Raw genomic sequence first — 23451 nt, forward strand, 5'->3', positions numbered from 1 at the left:
TAGAGCTGTGAAAGATATAGTACTTCTCTGTGAAAAGTAAAGTACAAATATAAAATATCGAAATAGTAGTAATATACAGTGAGGGAAAAAATTATTTGAACCCCAGCTGATTTTGTAAGTTTGCCCACTAACAAAGAAATGATCAGTCTATAATTTCAATGGTAGGTGTATTTGAACAGTGAGACACAACAATGACAAAAAAAATCCAGAAAAATGCGTTTCAAAAAGAGTTATAAATTAATTTGCATTTCCACGAAGGAAAGAAGTATTTGATCCCTTTGAAAAACGTGCTTTAGTACTTGGTGGCAAAACCTTTGTTGGCAATCACAGAGGTCAGCCGTTTCTTGTAGTTGGCCACAAGGTTTGCACACATCTCAGGGGGGATTTTGGCCCACTCCTCTTTGCAGATCCTCTCCAATGTTTGGCAACTCGAACCTTCACCTCCCTCCACAGATTTTCTATGGGATTAAGGTCTGGAGACTGACTAGGCCACTCCATGACCTTAATATGCTTCTTCTTGAGCCAGTGATTTGTTGCCTTAGCCGTGTGTTTTGGATCATTGTCTTGCTGGAATACCCAACCACGACCCTTTTCAATGCCCTGACTGAGGGAAGGAGGTTCTCACCCAACATTTGACGGTACATGGCCCCATCCATCCTCCCTTTGATGCGGTGCAATTGTCCTGTCCCCTTGGCAGAAAAACACCCCCAAAGCATAATGTTTCCACCTCCATATTTGACAGTGGGGATGGTGTTTTTGGAGTCATAGGCAGCCTTCCTCCTCCTCCAAACACAGCGAGTTGAGTTGATGCCAAAGAGCTCGATTTTGGTCTTATCTGACCACAACACTTTCACCCAGTCTTCCTCTGAATCAGTCAGATGTTCAGTGGCAAACTTCAAACGGGCCTGTAGATGGGCTTTCTTGAGCAGGGGGACCTTGCGGGCACAGCAGGATTTCAGTCCTTCACGGCGTAGTGTGTTACCAACTGTTTTTTTGGTGACTATGGTCCCAGCTGCCTTGAGATCATTGACAAGTTCCTCCCGAGTGGTTCTTGGCTGATTCCTCACCGTTCTCATTATCATTGAAACTCCACGAGGTGAGATCTTGCATGGAGCTCCAGACCAAGGGAGATTGGCAGTTAATTTATGTTTCTTCCATTTGCGAATAATTGCACCAACTGTTGTCACCTTCTCACCCAGCTGCTTGGCGATGGTCTTGTAGCCCATTCCAGCCTTGTGTAGGTCCACAATCTTGTCCCTGACATCCTTGGAAAGCTCTTTGGTCTTGGCCATGGTGAAGAGTTTGGAATCTGGATTGATTGATTGCTTCTGTGGACAGGTCTCTTTTATACAGGTAACGAGCTGAGAGGGCTGCCAATGTCAGCTCGTTACCTGTATAAGATCCACCTGGGAGCTAGAGATCTTGCTGACGGATAGGGGATCAAATACTTATTTCCTTCATGGAAATGCAAATTAATTTATAACTCTTTTTGAAACGCATTTTTCTGGATTTTTTTTGTCATTGTTGTGTCTCACTGTTCAAATAAACCTACCATTGAAATTATAGCTGATCATTTCTTTGTTAGTGGGCAAACTTACAAAATCAAGTGGGGTTCAAATAATTTTTTCCCTCACTGTACATGAAAGTACTTGAGTAAATGTACTTAGTTCCTTTCCAGCACTGCTGATGTTGGTTTTTCTTGTAACAAGTTGAGTTCATGTTTTAGAATCAGATGAATCAGGTGATTTGTTCTAAAGCTCAGTTGGTTTGTGCAGCAGTGAAACAGAAACACAAAGTTCATGAACACATCATCAAATGTTCTCATATCATCACATCATAGACTTAATAAAAACATGTGTACAACTGATGTTTGAGGCTCCAGGAGCCTTGAAGGTTTTTGAGTGACGATGAGAGTAGTGTGGCTGAAAACTGAAGGATTTCAAAATGAATAAAATGTAGTTTAAAGGAGAGATTTTGAACAGAAAGTGAGCACATCCAATCCAAACTGGGTTCAGAAGCAGGACAAAATATATCTGTGAGTTAAAACCAGAGATTGTCTGAAAGCTGAAATCAAACCAGTGTTCATCAGAAAAACACTGATGTGAACAAGAGCCAAGGTTTCTACAGACAGAGAATGACAATCACAGCTCCAATGAAGGGATCACATGATCAAAAGTAACACTGTTGTTTCACTGGACTCAGAACTGAGGTCTGCAGTTGGACCTCTGGAGAAACAAAGTGATGACAGTGTTTTTCATTCAGTCCTTTTTCTTCAAATTCATGTTGAATATGTTTTATAAAGATTTGATTGAGTCAGTTGTTGAGTTTTGTGTCTTTTTTAGATTCCTCTGTTTGTAACCAGGACTTTTAGGCTGCTCCAGTACTTCAGTACAATACTAAGTGTACTTTACTTAAGTATTTCTTTTTTCTGCTCCACTACAGGTCAAATAGAAATATTTAACTTTTTATTGCACATTTATATTCAGTTACAGTTACTTTTCACTTTCACTTTAATTAATTTATTTCAAATACAAAGATTCTATATGGAATATAAAGTACTGCATATTAAACAACTCAAGTAATTAGTACATTAAACAGAATTAGAATTAGAATAGACTTTATTGTCATTGCACATAGGGAGTACAACCAAACTGTGGGTGCTGTTCTCAACAACAGTGAACTTAAATAAAATACAGTAGAATAGTAGTAGAATAACAGTACAACACTAGAATAACTACCACCTATCTACATCGTAGGTGGGTACAAATCTAAACTAAAACCTATTTGTTGTATAAAGTGCCCGGCGTGTGGATTATTTATATGTGTGAGTGTGTTCAGTGATTGTTTGCAGTCCGAATGGTCCAGGGGAAGAAGCTGTTTGTTGGTGGTGTGAGACTTTGTTGACCTGACCAGTTTAGTTTGAGTTGTATTTATCACCCTCTGCACAGTTTTCCTTTCCTCAGCTGTGGAGCCTTCACACCACACACCTGACAGTGTGTCACTGTGCTCTCCACACAGTTGTGATAGAAAGTCAGCAGCAGCTTCTTCCCCAAGTTATTTTTATTTAGGATCTGCAGGAAATGCAGCCGCTGCTGAGCTTTCTTCACTAAGGCCTTGATGTTAGGAGTCCAGGAGAGGTCGACTGGTGGGTTCCCGGAATCTGATGATGGAGACAGTTTCCACACGTTCTCCGTTGATGAGGGAGGGGGGTGTGGTCCTGTCAGTGTCTCCTGAAGTCCATAATAAGTTCTTTAGTTTTATGGACATCCAGTGTCAGGTTGTTTCGTGAGCAGACAAACTGGTTCTCTACCTCAGCCCTGTACAACATCTCATCCCCTCCAGAGATGAGTTCAACCACGGTTTTATCATCAGCAAACGTGATGATAGTATTGGTTGGTGGGATGGAGTGCAGTCACAGGTATTCAGTGCGTACAGTAAGGGGCTCAGCACACAGCCATGAGGGACACCAGTGTTGAGTATGAGCGTGGTGGAGTGGTGGGGGCCGAGCCTGACAGACTTTTTTGTTAAACGAGGTTTGTTTGTGAGGAACTGTTTAATCCAGATGGAGGTGGGAGAGGGGAGCTTCAAGATGAACAGTTTGGTGACTAGTAGTAGTAGTGTCTGGGATGATTGTATTGAATGCAGAGCTGTAGTCCACGAAGAGCATCCTCACATAGCTCTGTGATTCTCCAGGTGAATAAGCGTTCTCTGAAGTGTAATGACCACAGCGTCCTCTGTGGATCGGTTTGCTCTGTAAGCCAACTGGTGGTGGTCAAAGGAGGTGGGAAGGCGGTCTCTGCTGTGCTAAGAGACTAGTCATTCACAACACTTCATAAAAAAAGATGTAAGGACTATGGGTCTGCAGTCATTAAGACTGTCTATATTTGTGTTTTAGCGATGGGGATGAGGGTGGCGGTCTTCATTGCTCCAGTGTCCTCCTCACGTCATGCTCCTAAAGAGAGAGAAGTGCAGTGTTGGAGTTGTTTTGGGGCAGTGTGTGCAGGTGTCTGGTGGCCTCAAAGTGATCAAAGTAGCTGTTTAGCTCCTCTGCTGCTACTGACCCTGTTTGTTGGGCCCTGGTCTTTATAGTTGGTCAGTGCCCGTATGTCCCTCCACATCTGCTGTGAGTCGTCAGTGAGGTGGTCAAGATGTTACTACATTAAAGTACATCATTTATCAAAGTAATAGTATCACGTTTCATTCTATCCATTCATATGATGAGATACTTGTACTTTACTTGAAGGTACTTTTACTCCACTACAGAGAAAAATATTGTACTATTTAATTTACTACATTTATATCACAGCTACTTTGCAGATTGTTGATAGAAACTCTGATCAGCTGATCTGTGATGTATTAGTACACATTCACCACCTGTCAGTACATGAAGTGAACTTCACCTTTACCTGCTGCAACATTAGTGATGTTTACACAGTAATACACATTAAAATCAGTCAAATCTGTGCAGTCTGTGTTCTTGTATCTGTAAACAGGAATATAAGTGTTTCCATTAGTTCAGATACAAAGAGAATTGATCCAGTATCAGCTGTGTGAACCCCCACCTCCTCACAAATCTCTATTTCAGAATCAGAATCAGAATCAGAAACGTTTTATAGCCAGGTGCGATAAAGGGCATTTTACAGCACTAGGAATTTGTCCTGATGTTAGGTGCAGACATAGAATAGAATAGTAGAAAAACAAACAGACATAAATACGAATATTCGTAGTCGGTTGGGAGGGGGGGATTTGTGCAGAGGTTATCTGGGGGGAATTGGGGAACTGTTCAGCAGGCTGACAGCTGCAGGGAAGAAACTGTTCTTGTGGCGTGAGGTCCTGGTCCTGATGGACTGGAGTCTCTTGCCAGAGGGGAGAGGCTGAAATAGTGCATGGCCAGGGTGAGAGGGATCAGCTGCAATCCTGGATGCACGTCTCTGGGTCCTGGAGACGTAAAGGTCCCGGAGTGATGGAAGGCTGCAGCCAATCACCTTCTCGGCAGAGCGTATGATTCTCTGCAGCCTGGCAGTGGCTGCAGCAAACCAGACTGTGATGGAGGAGGTGAGGATGGATTCGATGAGAATCCAGTGTAGAAGTTGGTCAACATCTGCTTTGGGAGGTTGTACTTCTTCAGCTGCCACAAGAAGTATAGCCTCTGCTGAGCCTTCTTGGTGAGGGAGCTGATGTTCTGCTCCCACTTGAGCTCCTGGGTGATCGTGGTGCCCAGGAAATGGAAGAACTCAACAGAGGTGACTAGGGTGTTACAGAGAATGACAGGCTGGAGGGGCGCTGGGTCTCTTCTGAAATCCACTATCATCTCCACTGTCTTGAGAGAGTTGAGCTCCAGGTTGTTCAAGCTGCACCATGACACCAGACGGTCCATCTTGCTTCTGTAGGCTGACTCATCTCCATCAGAGATGAGGCCAATGAGGGTGGTGTCGTCCGCGAACTTTAGGTCTCCAGTGAGGTGTTGAAGACGCCAGTGAACACAGGAGACAGTTGGTCGGCACAGTGCTTTAGGGAAGAGGATGAGACAGAGTCTGGGCCCGCGGCTTTGCGGGGGTTCAGTCGTTTAAATACCTTGTTAACATCTCTCTCTTTGATAGAGAGAGGTGGGGGCGGAGGAGGTGACACTGAGGTGTGAAGCTGTGAGGTGGAGGGGCTGCTGCTGCCCAGTGGTTGGTGGGGGGTCACAGGTCCGTCCCATTGGCTGTCAAAACGGCAATAGAACTCGTTCAGGTTGTTGGCTAGACGCAGGTCATTTTCAGAGTGGTGGGCTCTGGGCTTGTAGTTGGTGATGGCCTTAAGTCCTTTCCAGACAGAAGCAGAGTCGTTGGCTGAGAGTTGTTCTTGCATTCTCTCACCGTACACCGATTTAGCTTTTTTCACCTCCTTGCTAAACCTGTACTTGGCCTCTCTGTAGCTTTCTCTGTCCCCACTCCTGAATGCAGCCTCTTTGTTTGACCTCAGCTGTCTGAGTGAGGATGTGAACCAGGGTTTGTCATTGTTGTAACTCACCCTGGTGCCTGATGGAATGATGCTGTCCTCACAGAAGTTGACGTATGACGTCACAGCATCTGTGTATTCGTCCAGACTATTAGTGTCAGACCTGAAAACGTCCCCGTCAGTACAGTCCAAACACTGCCGTAGTTCCTCCACAGCCTCACTGGTCCACTTCTTTGTTGTCCTCACAGCAGGTTTGCAGTGTTTTAATTTCTGCCTGTATGCCGGAATCAAGTGGACCATGATGAAGTCTGACTGCCCCAGTGCAGCGCGAGGGACGGCACGATATGCACCACTGATGGTGGTGTAGCAGTGGTCCAGCACATTCTCCTCTCTGGTCGGGCACTTGATAAACTGTTTGAATTTGGGGAGGTCGTGGGAGAGGTTGCCTTTGTTAAAGTCACCTAAGATAATAACCAAGGTGTCCGGGTTTGTCCGTTCCACATTCAGAATCATCATCATCGCACATCGGCGATCGGCGGGATGTAAACACCGACAAGAATGAATGAGGAGAACTCACGCGGCAAGTAGAGGGGTTTGCAGATGATCATGAAGGCCTCATCAGGGGACCAGTGCTGAGACCGTACAGGGATGTCGTTGCACCAGCCGCTGTTGATGTAAAAACAGATTCCACCTCCCTTCGTTTTACCTGAAAGCTCCGTGTGTCTGTCCGCTCTGAAGAGTTGAAATCCACTCAGCTGGAGCGCAGAGTCCGGTATGAGGTCACACAGCCAGGTTTGCATAAAGCACAGAACACAGGACGTGGAAAAGTCCCTACTTATGTTCAGCAGCAGTGTCATTTCGTCAATTTTGTTGCAAAGTGAGCGCACGTTGGAGAGGAATATTCCGGGAAGCGCAGTGCATAATCCGCGCCGGCGGAGACGCACCAGCACACCTGAGCGCTTAGCTCTCTTGCGGTGCCTCACTTTGTTACGGGCCTCCTTTAACAGAATCACAAGTAAATCCAAAGTAGAAACCAGAAAAGTTGGAAATAAATTCACAGGGGCAGTATCTCTGATGTTCATGAGCTCTTCCCTGGAGTAAGAGCCACCAGCGCTGTGGCAGGAAACAAGATTAGGAGACAAAAGCACAAAAAGAAGAGCCAAAACACCGTAGCAGCCATTCGCGGCGCCATCATGAAATTATTAATCATTATTTAACCCTTGATATAATAAAAGCTGCAGTAACTTTCAAAGTTCTTCTTTCACATCACTTCACTGTTTGTGTTCAGTAAAGAAGAAACACATCTTTGAGCTCACGTCTCTTACTGAACGTCGTCATGCTGCATCGGCATGTGGGAACTTGAATGTGGGATTTCATGTTGTTACTGAACTAAGGGCCTGAGTTCCAGGTTTGTACGAGGAAAATCATCTCTGCTGCTGCACTGTAGCTGTTGTTACTGTGGTTTCCCAAAGTAGATTTTCATGTGTGTTTCGCTCAGTCCAAATGACTGAGTGAGTGTAAATGTTGATCCATCATCCTGTGTGTGCTGGGCTGCAGCTTCATGCCTCCATCTAGTGGACTGATAGTAGAAGTAGAGCAGCTGATGGCAGCTTCCTCTGCCTCCCACTGCTGTCTGACTGCATTCAAGTGACACTGATATGAAAGAGGAAAGAAGAGCCAATCAGTGGAGGAGCAGCTGATCTTTGTCCAGGAGAAATGATGGAAAGGAGGATTTCAGTTTTCACTGCACATCAATGATTTGTGTTTCCTCTCCACATGAAGGTAAAAAAGTATGTGTGAGCTGATGTGGATGTGGATTCAGCAGCATGGATCAGTGTGAGGACAGAGAGGAGGGAGTCCCTCCCTCTAAAACCACTCTGTGTGGGGACCATGAGAGCCAGACCAAAGCTCAGAGGTGAGATGACTGAGACCATCGGACTGATTCTGTCTCCAAATCTCATCTAGAATTGAATATTTCATCAGGACATTTTTACTATTCTTCTGATTCTATTTGTCATTTATGAAGGAAACTTTGACTGAATATGTGAGCGTCACCAAAGTTGTTTTTCTATCAGGTCCCATCAAAGACCAGAATCTCCTGGACCAGCACCTGAACCCAGCTGTGTTTCCTTCAAGAGCGACGGGTCAATGGGACGTCTTAATGATTTTAAACAGCAACCTTCATCAGACACAGAGTAAGTTGTTGTGAGTTTAAAATCAGTCTGAACAATATGATGTAAACTTTCTCTGATGATAAATTCTGGATATTTCTGATGTGAGTAAGTTGATTTCTGTTTGAACTGTTGATTTGAAGGAGAAGCTTTCTTCACTATTCTTCCAGCAAACACTCTGATCATGGATCAAATCTCCATCCAGCCAGTAGCTAAACCACTGATCCTGTAGAGGGTCTCAGGGGGCTGCTCCTCTTCTAATGAAGTGCTGACTTGCAGGCAGACGTCAAAGGAAGCAGCTGAACACCACAAATGTTGAACTCTGATCAAATCTTTGTGATTGAAGTTCTCCAAATGAAGATTTTGGTACAAATGTCTTAAAGAATCTTGACTTCTTCACTTCCTGTTGGAAGACTTTAGTTCTAATGTTGTTGAAGTCAGTGTAGAGGACTGTTTGTCCCCAGTGTCAGTACCAGAGCTGACGTTTGAAGATTCATTTAGGATCCACCAACTAATGAATGAATGAAGTTGTTCAAATGTGAATTAGTCAAAGTGAATTGTGTGAGCAGCAGCACTCTGCCTCATACTCACACAGTTCAACATATTCAGACTGGGAGCTGCCCAGTACAACCAGTGTGATCCAAGCAGACTCTGTCTCTAGATGTCTTGTTCCAACACTTGAGCATTGTTCAGTGAGGGAGGCAGAGATATCTGTTGTTCAGAGCTGCTGAGACTAAACCAAAGTGACTGGTGACAGTAAAGCTTCACCACTACAGGGAGTCTCTGATTCACTGTTCACATCAAATCTGTCTTCATGGACCTTTACCTTGTGTGTGTCTCTGTGTGGACAGACATACTGTGAGCTCATTCTTGATGATTCCTCCACAGAGTGGACCAGGAGAGCTCAGAGGTTCCCAGTGGTCAGTCTGCCCAGCAGCATCCAACACAGCTGGACTCTATATTTCTGGTCTGTACATGTCCAACTACTACTTTTCCATCTGTTGTGTTCTCAATAATCTCCATGCTGCACTTTTTAGACCAGTGGATTGTCAGTCTGTCCAACATGGATCTGATGTTTGGCTCCATGATTTGAGTTGGATTGTGTCATTCATATAGTTTCTGTTCCAGCTGCTGGAGGAGAACATTGTAACTTTTGTGAAGAACGAGCTGAAGAAGATCCACAAGGTTCTGAGTTCTGATTACCCACAATGCTTAGAGAGTCAGAGGGAGGATGAGGAGGTGCTGCATGGTGATGATGAAGAGCAGATGAGGAGCAGCAGAGAGGCATTTGTGAAGATCACACTGAACTTCCTGAGGAGAATAAAACAGGAGGAGCTGGCTGACTGTCTGCAGAGCAGTAAGAGGATTTCTCTAAACATTTAACATCATGGACAAATTAGACATTTACTGAGAGCTGAAGATGTGGAGTGTTAATATGTTGAAATGTGAATCATTTAGGGTCATGAAACTGTCAAACTGTGTTTTTATTAGAAATTATATTGATCATGTTTTTGTGGTTTCATTCAGGAACTCCTGCTGCAGTTTGTCAGCGTGAACTTAAATCTAATCTGAAGAAGAAGTTCCAGTGTGTGTTTGAGGGGATTGCTAAAGCAGGAAACCCAACCCTTCTGAACCAGATCTACACAGAGCTCTACATCACAGAGGGAGGGACTGGAGAGGTCAATGACGAACATGAGGTCCGACAGATTGAAACAGGATCCAAGAAACCACACAGACCAGAAACAACCATCAAACAAGAAGACATCTTTAAAGGCTCATCTGGAACAGAGAAACCAATCAGAACAGTGATGACAAAGGGAGTGGCTGGCATTGGGAAAACAGTCTTAACACAGAAGTTCACTCTGGACTGGGCTGAAGACAAAGCCAACCAGGACATACAGTTCACATTTCCATTGACCTTCAGAGAGCTGAATGTGCTGAAAGAGAAAAAGTTCAGCTTGGTAGAACTTGTTCATCACTTCTTTACTGAAACCAAAGAAGCAGGAATCTGCAGGTTTGAAGAGTTCCAGGTTGTGTTCATCTTGGACGGTCTGGATGAGTGTCGACTTCCTCTGGACTTCCACAGCAATCAGATCCTGACTGATGTTACAGAGTCCACCTCAGTGGATGTGCTGCTGACAAACCTGATCAGGGGGAACCTGCTTCCCTCTGGTCGTCTCTGGATAACCACACGACCTGCAGCAGCCAATCAGATCCCTCCTGACTGTGTTGACATGGTGACAGAGATCAGAGGGTTCACTGACACACAGAAGGAGGAGTACTTCAGGAAGAGGTTCAGAGATGAGGAACAGGCCAGAAGAATCATCTCCCACATCAAGACATCACGAAGCCTCCACATCATGTGTCACATCCCAGTCTTCTGCTGGATCACTGCTACAGTTCTGGAGGATGTGTTGAAAACCAGAGAGGGAGGGGAGCTGCCCAAGACCCTGACTGAGATGTACATCCACTTCCTGGTGGTTCAGTCCAAAGTGAAAAACATCAAGTATGATGGAGGAGCTGAGACAGATCCACACTGGAGTCCAGAGAGCAGGAAGATGATTAAGTCTCTGGGAAAACTGGCTTCTGAGCAGCTGCAGAAAGGAAACCTGATCTTCTATGAATCAGACCTGACAGAGTGTGGCATCGATATCAGAGCAGCCTCAGTGTACTCAGGAGTGTTCACACAGATCTTTATAGAGGAGAGAGGACTGTACCAGGACAAGGTGTTCTGTTTCGTCCATCTGAGTGTTCAGGAGTTTCTGGCTGCTCTTCATGTCCATCTGACCTTCATCAACTCTGGAGTCAATCTGTTGTCTGAAGAACAGTCAACTTCTCTGGGATCCAATCTGTTTATACCTGTATTAAATCTTCTCCACCAGAGTGCTGTGGCCAAGGCCTTAGATAGTTCAAATGGACACATCGACTTGTTTCTCCGCTTTCTCCTCGGTCTTTCACTGCAGACCAATCAGACTCTCCTACGAGGTCTGCAGACAGAGACAGGAAATAACTCAAAGATCAACCAGGAAACAATTAAGTACATCAAGAAGAAGATCAAAGAGACTCCCTCAGCAGAGAAAAGCATCAACCTGTTCCACTGTCTGAATGAACTGAATGATCGTTCTCTAGTGGAGGAGATCCAACAGTACCTGGACTCAGGAAGTCCAAGAGACACTGAGCATGAGACTCAACTGTCTCATGCTCAGTGGTCAGCTCTGCTCTTCATGTTGGTGTCATCAGGAAAAGATTTGGATGTGTTTGATCCCTTTAAATATTCTTCATACTTATCAGAGAAGGATCTTCTGTTTGTGCTGGGAGTCATCAAAGTCTCCAGGACAGTTGTGTAAGTGTATAGATAGTGGAATTTATTTATTATTGAATCCACAGCTACTGTAATTCAACAACAGAACAGAACGTATTACTTGTTCTCTTGAATTACAGCATATTTCATTTTATTTTAACACAAATGTCGTCATGTTATACATCACTGTTTTTCAGACTGAGTGGCTGTAACCTCTCAGAGAGAAGTTGTAAAGCTTTGTCCTCGGTTCTCAGCTCCCAGTCCTCTAGTCTGAGAGAACTGGACCTGAGTAACAACAACCTGCAGGATTTAGGAGTGAAGCTTCTGTCTGCTGGACTGGAGAATCCACACTGTAAACTGGAAACTCTCAGGTTAGGATTCATTAACTTAAGTAAATTTTTCTGTCCACACTCTAAACTCCCTTTAGAGGAAGAAACCTCCAGCAGAACCAGGCTCATAGTGGGCGGCCATCTGCCTCAACCGGTTGGGGTGAGTTGAAAGAGAAGAGAGAAAAGAACAGCAGGCAATAAAGACAACAACAAGCATCAAGAACATTGGGCAGGTCAACTGGATTCTGGAGATGTACAGCTCCAGGCCGAGGATACCTGCAGAAAAGTACAGAGAGAGGGAGACAGAGAGGAGGAAACACAACTACAGGAGAGAGAAGACACAAAGTTAATGACATTCAATGGTGGACTTGCATTGATATAAGAGAAAGGAGAGAGGAGAGGAGCTCAGTTTATCAGTAGAGGTCCCCCAGCAGACTAAGCTATATCAGCATAACTAAGAGATGGTTCAGAGTCACCTGATCCATCTCTAACTATAAGCTTTATAAAATAGGAAAGTTTTAAGTCTAGTCTTAAATGTGGAGAGGGTGTCTGCCTCCCGAACCTGAACTGGGAGCTGGTTCCACAGGAGAGGGGCTTGGTAGCTAAAGGCTCTGCCTCCCATTCTACATTTGGAAACTCTAGGAACCACAAGTAAACCTGCAGTCTGAGAATGGAGAGTTCTGCTTGGAAGATAAGGAACTATGACGTCTTTAAGATAAGATGGAGCCTGATTATTAAGGGATTTATAAGTGAGGAGAAGAATTTTAAATTCAATTCTGGATTTAACAGGGAGCCAATGGAGAGAGGCTAACGTTGGAGAAATATGATCTCTCTTGCTAATTCCAGTCAGAACTCTGGCTGCAGCATTTTGGATTAACTGGAGGCTCTTTAATGAGTTATTGGGACATCCTATTAATAAGGAATTACAATAGTCCAGTCTGGAAGTAACAAATGCATGGACTAGTTTTTCAGCATCACTTTGGGACAGGATGCTCCTAATTTTAACTTTAATGTTTCTCAGGTGAAAAAAGGCAGTTCTAGAGATTTCTTTGATGTATGAGGTGAAGGAGATATCCTGATCAAAGATAACTCCGAGGTTTCTTACAGTATTACTTGAGGCCAGAACTAAATCATCAATGGTGAGAATGTGTTTAGACATAGTGTCTCTGAGATTTTTAGGCCCAAACAGTATAACCTCTGTCTTGTCTGGATTTAGGAGAAGGAAATTAGAGGACATCCAGGTCTTTATGTCTTTTAAGCATGCTTGAAGTTTGACTAGTTGATTAGTTTCTCCTGGTTTCATAGATAAATATAGCTGGGTATAATCTGCATAACAATGGAAATTTATAGAGTGTTTCCTTATAATATTGCCTAAAGGGGACATATATAAAGTGAAAAGAATCAGTCCAAGCACAGATCCCTGTGGAACTCCATAGCTGACTTTGCTGTGCATGGAAGACTCATCATTAACGTGTACAAACTGAAATCTATCTGATAGATACGATTTAAACCACTCTAGTGCTGTTCCTTTGATTCCAATGACATGTTCCAGTCTGTGTAATAAAGTGTGATCTATAGTGTCGAATGCAGCACTAAGATCTAACATGACGAGTATAGAGAGTAGACCATTGTCTGTTAATGACCTTTACCAGTGCTGTTTCTGTACTATGATGTACTCTAAATCCTGACTGGAAATCTTCATACAAGTTATTTCTACGCAGGTGGTCGTACAATTGCTTAGAAACTATCTTTTCAAGGATTTTAGAGATAAAGGGCAGATTGGATATTGGTCTATAATTCCCTAAGACCCCTGAGTCCAGAGTAGGCTTTTTGAGCAGGGGCTTGACTACAGCAGCCTTAAAAGCCTGTGGTACGTAGCCTATTTGTAAAGATAGATTGATCTGATCTAATATGGACGTGCTGATCAAAGGTAAGACATCCTTGAGGAGTCTAGTCGGGATGGGATCTAAGAGACATGTTGATGGTTTAGAGGAAATAGTTACTGAAATTAATTCAGAATGATCTACAGGGAGGAAGCAGTCTAAGTGCGAGCATGGATCTAGAGTTGTTGTACAGTCCATGCTATATGCAGGGAGGATCTGATAAATTTTTTCTCTAATAGTTACGATTTTATTTGTAAAGAAATTCATGAAGTCATTGCTGCTGACAGTTGAGGGAATACTAGGGTCAACAGAGCTATGACTCTTTGTCAGCCTGGCTAAAGTGCTGAAAAGAAATCTGGGGTTGTTCTTATTTGCCGCTATTAATGAGGAGTAATATGAAGTTCTAGCTTTATGAAGGGCTTTTTTATATATTATTAAACTATCTTTCCAGGCTAGGAAATATTCATCTAAATTGGTGGAACGCCACCTCCTTTCCAACTTACGTGATTTCTGCTTTAAGCTACAGATTTGTGAATTGTACCATGGAACTAACTTCCTCTGACTCACTAGCTTCTTTTTTAGAGGAGCAACAGTATCAAGTATTGTTCCGAGTGAAGCACCAGTACTATTAACAAGATAGTCCACTTGTGCTGGAGTAACATTGAAATAACCGCCTTCCTCTGTGTTGGTACATGGCTCTGAAATAAAAGATGGAATCAGTTCCTTAAATTTGTCAACAGCATTTTCAAATAAACATCTACTGTATTGAATCTTATCTGTAGGTTTAGTAAAGTCTGGTACTGTAAATTCAAATGTAATTAAGAAATGGTCAGATAAAAGAGGGTTTTGGGGAAAAACTATTAACTGATCAACTTCCGCACTGTATGTCAGAATAAGATCAAGGGTGTGATTAAAACAGTGAGTGGGTTTATTTACATTTTGGGTAAAACCAATGGAGTCTAATAGTGAATTAAATGCAGTGTTGAGGCAGTTATCATCAACATCTACATGGATATTAAAGTCACCCACTATAATGAACTAAATCAGATAGAAACTCTGAGAATTCAGTTAAAAACTCAGAGTAAGGGACAGGAGGACGGTACACAATAACAAACAGGACTGGTTTTTGATTTTTCCAGTTAGGATCAGAGAGGCTAAGAGTGAGGCTCTCAAATGAACGGGGTTGATTAACAAACTTGAGTGGAAGATTGCTGCTACTCCTCCACCATTGCTGCTACTCCTCCACCTCCAATTACAGTTTGACACAAATGTTGTCATGTTATACATCACTGTTTTTCAGACTGATTGGCTGCAACCTCTCAGAGAGAAGCTGTGAAGCTCTGTCCTCAGTTCTCAGCTCCCAGTCCTCTAGTCTGAGAGAACTGGACCTGAGTAACAACAACCTGCAGGTTTCAGGACTGAAGCTTCTGTCTGCTGGACTGGAGAATCCACACTGTAAACTGGAAACTCTCAGGTCAGTTCAAGTTTGTGTTTTAAATAATTGGAGACTTTAAAATGTCATACGTTTTTAGTTGCACTAGATTCTTTGCACACACACACACATATATATATATATATATATATATATATATATATATATATATATATATATATATATATATACATACATTCATATATATACATTCATATATATATATATATAAGAGAGAGAGAGAGAGAGAACTTTTATTTAGACGTTGTTTACCTGAGAATCTTTGTTTTTCTTATTTAATAATATATAGATAATATAATAATTTTCTGATTTTGTGCATAAATTAGTCATTATATATATGACCTGGATGCCACAAATGTAAAAATTAACAATTTTAACTAAAGTATGAAATAAAACATTTATGTTCTTTCATGTCTTTATTGAACAGACATGTAGCTCTAAACCACACCACTGTTTTTCAGACTGAGTAGCTGTAGCCTCTCAGAGAGAGGCTGTGAAGCTCTGTCCTCAGTTCTCAGCTCCCAGTTCTCTAGCCTGAGAGATCTGGACCTGAGTAACAACAATCTGCAGGATTCAGGAGTGAAGCTTCTGTCTGCTGGACTGGAGAATCCACACTGTAAACTGGAAACTCTCAGGTTAGGATTCATTAACTTAAGTAAATTTTTCTGGAGCAGGTTTTTGCAGTCTTTGTGATTTAACTTGCTATTATCACAGGTTTTTAATTGCAAAAGATTCTCAAGTATTTTTACTGTCTATGTATAGAGTAAAAATCTTCAACTAGTAGCACAGTGCTCTAACATCCGCAAGAAACACCTCATGTCACAACTAGAGATTGATGAGGTACAATACAAATGCTACGGCAAGGGGGAGACGGGACGACAGGTCAGCTGGAAGATATTACAATCATCCTCCCCACAATTAGAGATTGGGTTCCAAGCCCCAATAACAGAGCTTAATGCAAGAGCAGCTACCAAGAATAAGTACCTTGTGAAAATCTGCTAGAAGATGTGAATGAAGCACTACAGAAAATAACAACTCTGACCATCACTGAGACGAATCAGCTGATAAACAGCACAGCATCACACATGGATCATAGAATGCTTGGAACTGTACAAGATCAACAGAAATCTAAGGAGCTTCATCCAGAACTCAATGGGAAAGTGGAAAACAACCCTAGAGGCCAACTTCAAGCCGATTGCCCAAGTCAACATTAAGTGCTTCATATACCAAGGAGAATACATGTGAATACATCAGAAAGATGGCCCCAACGGATGGCGTAAAGGAAGGAAGAGGAGGAACCATCATGGAAGGACAAACCTCTGTACGGTATGTACCACCGGCAGATAGAAAAAGTGGCTGATGTCGACAAATCCTACCAGTGGCTGGACAATGCTGGACTGACAGACAGCACAGAGGCATTAATCCTAGCAGCACAGAAGCAGGCTCTGAGTACAAGATCAATAGAGGCTGGGATCTACCATACCAGGCAGGACCGCAGGTGCAGGCTGTGCAAGGATGCCCCTAAAACAATCCAGCACATAACAGCGGGATGCAAGATGCTAGCAGGCAGGGCATACATGGAACGCCATAACCAAGTGGCCGGCATAGTGTACGTCTGGAACATCTGTGCCGAGTACAGGCTGGAAGTGCCAAAGTCAAAATGGGACACACCTCCAAAGGTGGTTGAGGATGACAGAGGTAAGATCCTGTGGGACTTCCAGATACAGACTGACAAACTGGTAATGGTCAACCAACCCGACATAGTAGTGGTGGACAAACAGGAGAACAAGGCTGTAGTGATAGATGTAGCAATCCCAAGTGATAGCAACATCAGGAGAAGTACCAAAGGCTGAAAGAAGAGTTGGAAAAGATGTGGAAGGTCAAGGCTCAAGTGGTGCCTGTGGTAATAGGAACACTGGGGGCTGTAACTCTCAAACTGGGAGAGTGGCTCCAGCAGATCCCAGGAAGAACATCCTCGATCTCTGTCCAGAAGAGTGCAGTCGTAGGAACAGCTAAGATACTGCACAGGGATAAGACCGGTCTTATCTTATTTTCTTGGAGCGGTCTTGGAGCGGTCTTATCCCTTCAAGGTCGGGTCTTTTTTTATACGGCAACTTTGTCTACATGAAGATTTTTGTTGTTCCTGTTAATGTTGTTGTTAAAGGTAATGGCAAAAAAAAAAATGGTAATTTTTTAATAAATTTCATTATATGTGACCTTGAAATTGGAAACAATTCACTTACTTTTTCTTTCCACTGTATGTGACTAATTTTGCATGAAATACAAATGGGAGTAGTTGAACCCAGCACCAAGTCTCCTGTGTGTTATTTTCTGTGTCTGCAGACTGTCAGGCTGTCTGATCACAGAGAAAGGCTGTGCTTCTCTGGCCTCAGCTCTGAGCTCCAACCCCTCTTATCTGAGAGAGCTGGACCTGAGCTACAATCATCCAGGAGACTCAGGATTGAAGCTGCTGTCTGCTGGACTGGAGGATCCACACTGGAGACTGGACACTCTGAGGTATGGAGAGGCCTGCTGCAGCAACAGAAAATGTCTGATGGAGGAGGAAGTAGGGATGTTAATGATTGATGACTCTGTTTATTTAGATGAGTAAAACAAACGCACCTCTTTGTTTTAAAAGGAAGAAAAATGTGTCAGCATCAGTTTGTGTCTCACTGTGGAGTCATGTTGATGAACACTGCAGCAGAAAGTAGTTTTGTGCTGGAAACATTTCCTCTCAGCTGATGACAAATCTTCACTGAAGCACTTTACATTCAGCAAAGAAAAGAGGGGAGCTCCTGTAATTCTGACTTCAGTGTCTCATTCTGACTTTGGGAACAAATCTCCTCATGATGAAATCAGGTGTTACATTAGATTCTGTGAACTGAGCAGGAAATTCAGTTTTACTGCCACTACCAGTGTTGCCAGATCTCAGGAGAGAAACCAGCAACCAGGTCTATGAGAACAAGCCCAAAAGAAGCGACTGGCCTCAAAAAAGCCAAAAGAAAAAGCCCAACACAGGCAGCTTTATCCACCTTATAGGTAGAATTTTTATCCACATAATGACTGACAGAAAGCAGGTGTCTGACACCAAAACTGCTGTGAACTAGAGAGTTGAAATCTTTCATCCATGTCACCTCCCTGCTCCGTAGAATTCCAAGATGAGGACTCCAATTCCTTAGTTGTTTGCTGAATGTCCATCCCTACATACAAGCCTCCATTAGAACAGAACCAGAACACACTGTGTGTATGAGAGCCATGTAATGTCCATGTGTGCATGCTGAAAGAGAATGTGCTGCTCTGACCCCCCTCCTCCTTTCAGGGTGGAGCCTGGTGGAGTCCAATGGTTGAGACCAGGTCTGAGGAAGTGTAAGTGTGTTTTTAATGAGACTGATGAAAACAAAGCAGCAACATTCAACCATCTTCAAACTGTCACATCACTCATTCAAATCCCTGATGTCATGAGTCCTCATCAAACTGATGATAGATTAATAACTGCAGCTGGATTGTGTCTTGTTCTCTCCATCAGATTTCTGTCAACTCACCATCGACACAAACACAGTGAACAGAAAACTACGACTGTCTGACAACAACAGGAAGGTGACACGTGTGGAGGAGGATCAGTCATATCCTGATCATCCAGACAGATTTGACCAATGGCCTCAGCTGCTGTGTAGTAATGGTCTGACTGGTCGCTGTTACTGGGAGGTCGAGTGGAGTGGAGTTGTTTCTATATCAGTGAGTTACAGAGGAATCAGAAGGAGAGGAGAAAGTAAAGACTGTTTGTTTGGATGGAACGATCAGTCCTGGAGTCTGAGATGCTCTGATGGTGGTTACTCTGTCTGTCACAATTACAGATTTACATCTATCTCCTCCTCTGACTCCAAAAGAGTAGCAGTGTATGTGGACTGTCCTGCTGGGACTCTGTCCTTCTACAGAGTCTCCTCTGACAAACTGATCCACCTCCACACCTACAACACCACATTCACTGAACCTCTTTATCCTGGGTTTGGGGTCTGGTCTCCTGGTTCCTCAGTGTCTCTGTGTTCAGTGTAGTACTGAGAGTGTCGTCCTGTCAGAGAAACGTCGTCTCTGTTGAACAGATAGTTCAGTCTCTACATGTCTGTCTCTTTCACTCACACACACGTTTTCAGATTCATGGATTCAATCAGTTTCTTCTTGAACCAGTTCTAAATGATTCCTTGTAAACTTGTTCCTCTTCCAGTCCTTTAAAGATGAAGCTCCGATTATTCCAGGATCCAGATGTTGAGGACTTGTTCTGAAGTCTTGTTCTGTCTTTTCTCTCTTTCTCTCTTCGATCCACTGACATTATTAGACATCAGTGCTGCTGTTCATAGTGACGTCAGCACAAATGACCCAACAAGACCAAAGATTCAAGTCAAACACATCCATGAATTTCATGAAGGAAAGTTTCCTGACTTTTGTTCTCCAATCATCTTTATTTGGAGTTAAATGAGTCCAACTAAAGTCAGATCTCTTGAAATGGGGACGGTTTGAAGTGAATGTGTGGTTGCTAATAAGTAAAGTTCTAGATATCTACCTAACAGAACCTGTCCCATGGACTAACTGTAGTTTGATGATCTGACTTTAGTTTGGATTGTGCTCATGTGTTTCTATATTTCTGTGAGATGAGACAGTATCACTTCTGACAACACTGAAACTAGGAACTGAATGTTTGAAAATTGATCTGAAAACTGCAAAATAAGATTTGAATAAGTGGAAAAAATGCTTTTTTTCTTTTCAGTGTTGTGTTTTGTGTTGGGAGCTCACTGAGGCTGGATCTTGATACTTTAGTTTGTACTTGTTTACTTTGCGATTTCCAAGTGATTCTGTTTTCTATTACGCCAAGAAATGTTTCATTCTAAACTCTTTCAATGTCAACTCCGTCTATTTCTATATGCATCTGTGAGTTTATATTGCAATTTCCAATCCATCATGATTTTTGTTTCGCTCAAGTTTTCAAGTGGGTGTGTTTGCATTTACAAATGTTAATAAGTGATGATATCAAACAATGTGGTATGATTATACATTATATTTTTACTTGTGTTAGGCAAATTTTTCTTTCCGGATAAATATGGAGGGAGATCTGACCACAGGCTGAGCTGCACAACATTGGCAGGGATTCATCATCTTGACCAAAACCAGCCAGTGTGTGTATCTAACCACCAACCTGTTATCTATGAAAAAATAAATATATAAAGATAGACTGTGGACACTGGTAACATACACACATAAATACAATTTAAGATACCTTTTAATGTAAGCAGTAAATTGACAGCAAACAGTACGTGTGGTTAAAATACCCATACCCTTTAAAAGTACTTATGTACATACATGTTTTAAAATAACACCAACGACTTCCTTTGTCGATATAAAATAAACATCTGATCAAACCGTCTTTGTGAATCTGTTTAACATTTAGCTCATCATGGACATTAATATAGAAAGTTAAATATTAAAAATGACAACTTTTATGAAAAACACATGATGTGAATCTGAACTGAGGAGAACATTGATCTCTATTATATTTCCATCTTTATCTTGTAACTGAAATAAACAGAAAGAAACTAAATTAACAAATAATACACAACATTACACATTTAGTGTGTTACACTCAGTAGCTTGACTTGAATAAAGCTAATTCCTAAAACATGCACACGTTATTTATCATGTTACAAGAAACAATTCTAACATTCTTATAAAGTCAATAAACATGTTCATACTTACAAAGACAAATATTTAACAAGGTACAAATGTATAGAGCACATTCAGCAGGTACATGAACTACTACTGTACCGACGGAGAACTACATCAAAGATGTACTATTGAACAGAGTGGACAGAGCGCTCACTCTGTAACTATCTTCACAAAGATCAACTGAAATACACAACTCTCACTCTGACAAGTTTTTAGAACAAATACTTTTAGCTGCCTTTGTCATGGATTTACTCTTATTCATTTATCACTTACGAACTAAACATTTAACTTATTCATGTTTTGACATTTACAGTATATTTCTGTACTCTTAGCTGAAGTAGTGATCTTCATTATTAAGGTTGTAGGATGGTGCTGGACTGAGGTTTTCTGGTGTGGTGTCATTTCTTATTCTCATTTTGCCAACAACACCTAAAAAACCTGCAAAACAAAGTGTAAATGTCCAGTTGTAATACGTCACAATTTAAAGCTGTAACAGCAAAGTATTGTTTGTCTGCAGATGGAAAGTTGAAACAGACACAAGTCAGTTTTTACCAGTACATAATTGCTAAGTCATCACTAACTGGTGTAGTAATCAGTACTTCTGTGTTTACTCTGTTTTACCTGAGCGCAGTTTTTTACTCCACTCAGCTCAGTTTTCATGTAAAGATGTTCTAAGTAAAATGCTCCACGTCCCCTAAATCATAAGATCTTTAGTAGGTCTGCTCAGTGATTCAGATTAAAAGTGTCACCACCTCGTGACATGGATGTTGTCGACTGACCGACCGACTGTTGTTTCCTGAGGAGCAAAGTTCCCAAATGTCTCCTGCATCCTGCAAACTGATTCTACCTTGTTGTGTTTCTTCACAGCTGAGCTCAGCCTCCTCCGAGCCATCATCAAGACCACTGTAAAGAAAAGACACAAAGGTTTTTACTTACAGATCAGACGTTGAAGATGTGTTTCCTCCATTGTCAACGTCTCTGTGATTCTGTGAGTCACAGTGAGTAAAGCCCACCTTTACGTTTACGTGGGGTTTTTTCTGTGACTAAAAGAACAGTGATAAAATATTTAATGTAAATAACATCAGCTCATCTGAATCTACAGAATCATTTCATTTTGACAAGAAGAGCTAATTCAGTTTAATCTCCATCCTCTAAGACAAACACTAATAGAACTCAACGACTCATGTGGAGGAAGTGAGCAGTGTTCACAGGGTTCAAACACTTCATAGTATCAGCTACACACACTTTGGGGATTTGTTCTCTCACCTGCTGAACTGTGTGGTTGTTGTCACAGTAGTGAATGTTGGACTCAGGTGCTCGTAGCTATGAAGAGAAATGAGGAAGTGGATCTCACTCTGAAATCAGTTCCTCTGTCATCAAGACCTCAAACACACACGTTACAACTACAGCCACTAAAAAACTAAAACTACTACACAGTTCTAGATTTGTAATGTCAATATTCTTTTTATCATAAAATGTATTTAATGTAAGATTTATAGTGAATCTAAAAATGCTAAAGATGTCACCAGTAGTAGTGTGTTGGTGTCCTGTGGACTGTTCAGCACCCTCTTGTGGGTCAACAGAAACCTCTATATAGCACCGTGTTGACGTTTTGATACCAGATGTCTGCAGTACAACCAACACATTGTTATTATGTGTAACACGTGTTCACTGCTGATTTTCAAGTTAAACTCATGTTTCAAGTAGTTTTAGGTTGAGGATCTTTGAATGATTTGGACTCGTTCAAATGTTCAGTGATTCAGTGTAATATAGTAGTAGTGTTGTGCAGACGTTTGGAAAAATAAAACAGGTAAATGTGCAGTTGGAACATATTTATTTACTTACTACAGCCTCAGGTTTTTAATAGACTCTGTTGGTTATTGTCTGATCTGATGAGGGAACTATGACGCCCCCTACAGGTCACGGTGGGGTATTATTTTTCCATAGGTGCTCGGCCACTCTGCATATAGTGTTTAACCATCATGAACTAACTCTACCGAGTGGTTCATATAGTTTTTATTCCCACTGAGCAAATCCAATAATAACAAGTGAAGCACAAATCCAGCTCCAGTCCAGTGGACAGCAGCATCCCAGCTGTGATCCAGCTACTGTCAGTCAGTGTCACAGTCTAATAACAGTGTTGAGAGCTGATCAGCTCCGTTAATGAACTGTCTCCATCTCTCTGAGTTCCAGTGATACTTGCTGCTCACAGCTGAGGGTGAACCCACTCTCTGTGGACACAGCCAGCGGGGATCTACTGCATGATACAGGCTCTACTCTCACAATAGATCATTATGGAGCAGAGAGAACGCAAAAGTAGCTCTGAAGACAATTCACCGTCCTGAACTTTAGGAGACTCCGTGTGGAACAGACATGGAGACATCTGCTGGGTAAATCTATGTACTGCAGATTTCTATGGATTCAATCTGAGACCAGGAGAGAAGCATTTGTCAGACTGCACAAAGCTTTATTTAGTTAGATCAACTGGTTAGAAGACACATTTAGATTCTGTTTTTCATCAAATAGAATAGAAGTCGTAGTAAAAATGGGACGAACTTACTGGAGACACGTTTCTGTTCTAGGTGAACTGTGTTCATGTCCTCTTGGTTGGACTCTGCCTCCTTTTAATCTCTGTCTCGTTGGATTTGAACATGTGACT

At 42.2% G+C, this 23451-nt stretch overlaps 1 protein-coding gene and 1 long non-coding RNA gene across 2 annotated transcripts in view; both read left to right on the forward strand.

Moving 5' to 3' along the window:
• Positions 1-23451, forward strand: part of LOC113168133 (NACHT, LRR and PYD domains-containing protein 12-like) — a 152663-nt gene that overhangs the window by 90708 nt on the left and 38504 nt on the right. The window contains exons 11-12 of the mRNA XM_033326626.1: positions 14925-15098; positions 15539-15712. Coding sequence (XP_033182517.1) covers positions 14925-15098; positions 15539-15712 — 348 coding nt within the window. The remainder of the gene's footprint in view (positions 1-14924; positions 15099-15538; positions 15713-23451) is intronic.
• On the forward strand, positions 7804-9037 carry LOC113155646. The gene is made up of 3 exons (XR_004463496.1): positions 7804-7855; positions 8016-8135; positions 9000-9037. It is a non-coding gene; the product is annotated as an uncharacterized LOC113155646 (long non-coding RNA).

This window comes from Anabas testudineus, chromosome 18, assembly GCF_900324465.2.
Source record: "Anabas testudineus chromosome 18, fAnaTes1.2, whole genome shotgun sequence".
Lineage (NCBI taxonomy): Eukaryota > Metazoa > Chordata > Actinopteri > Anabantiformes > Anabantidae > Anabas > Anabas testudineus.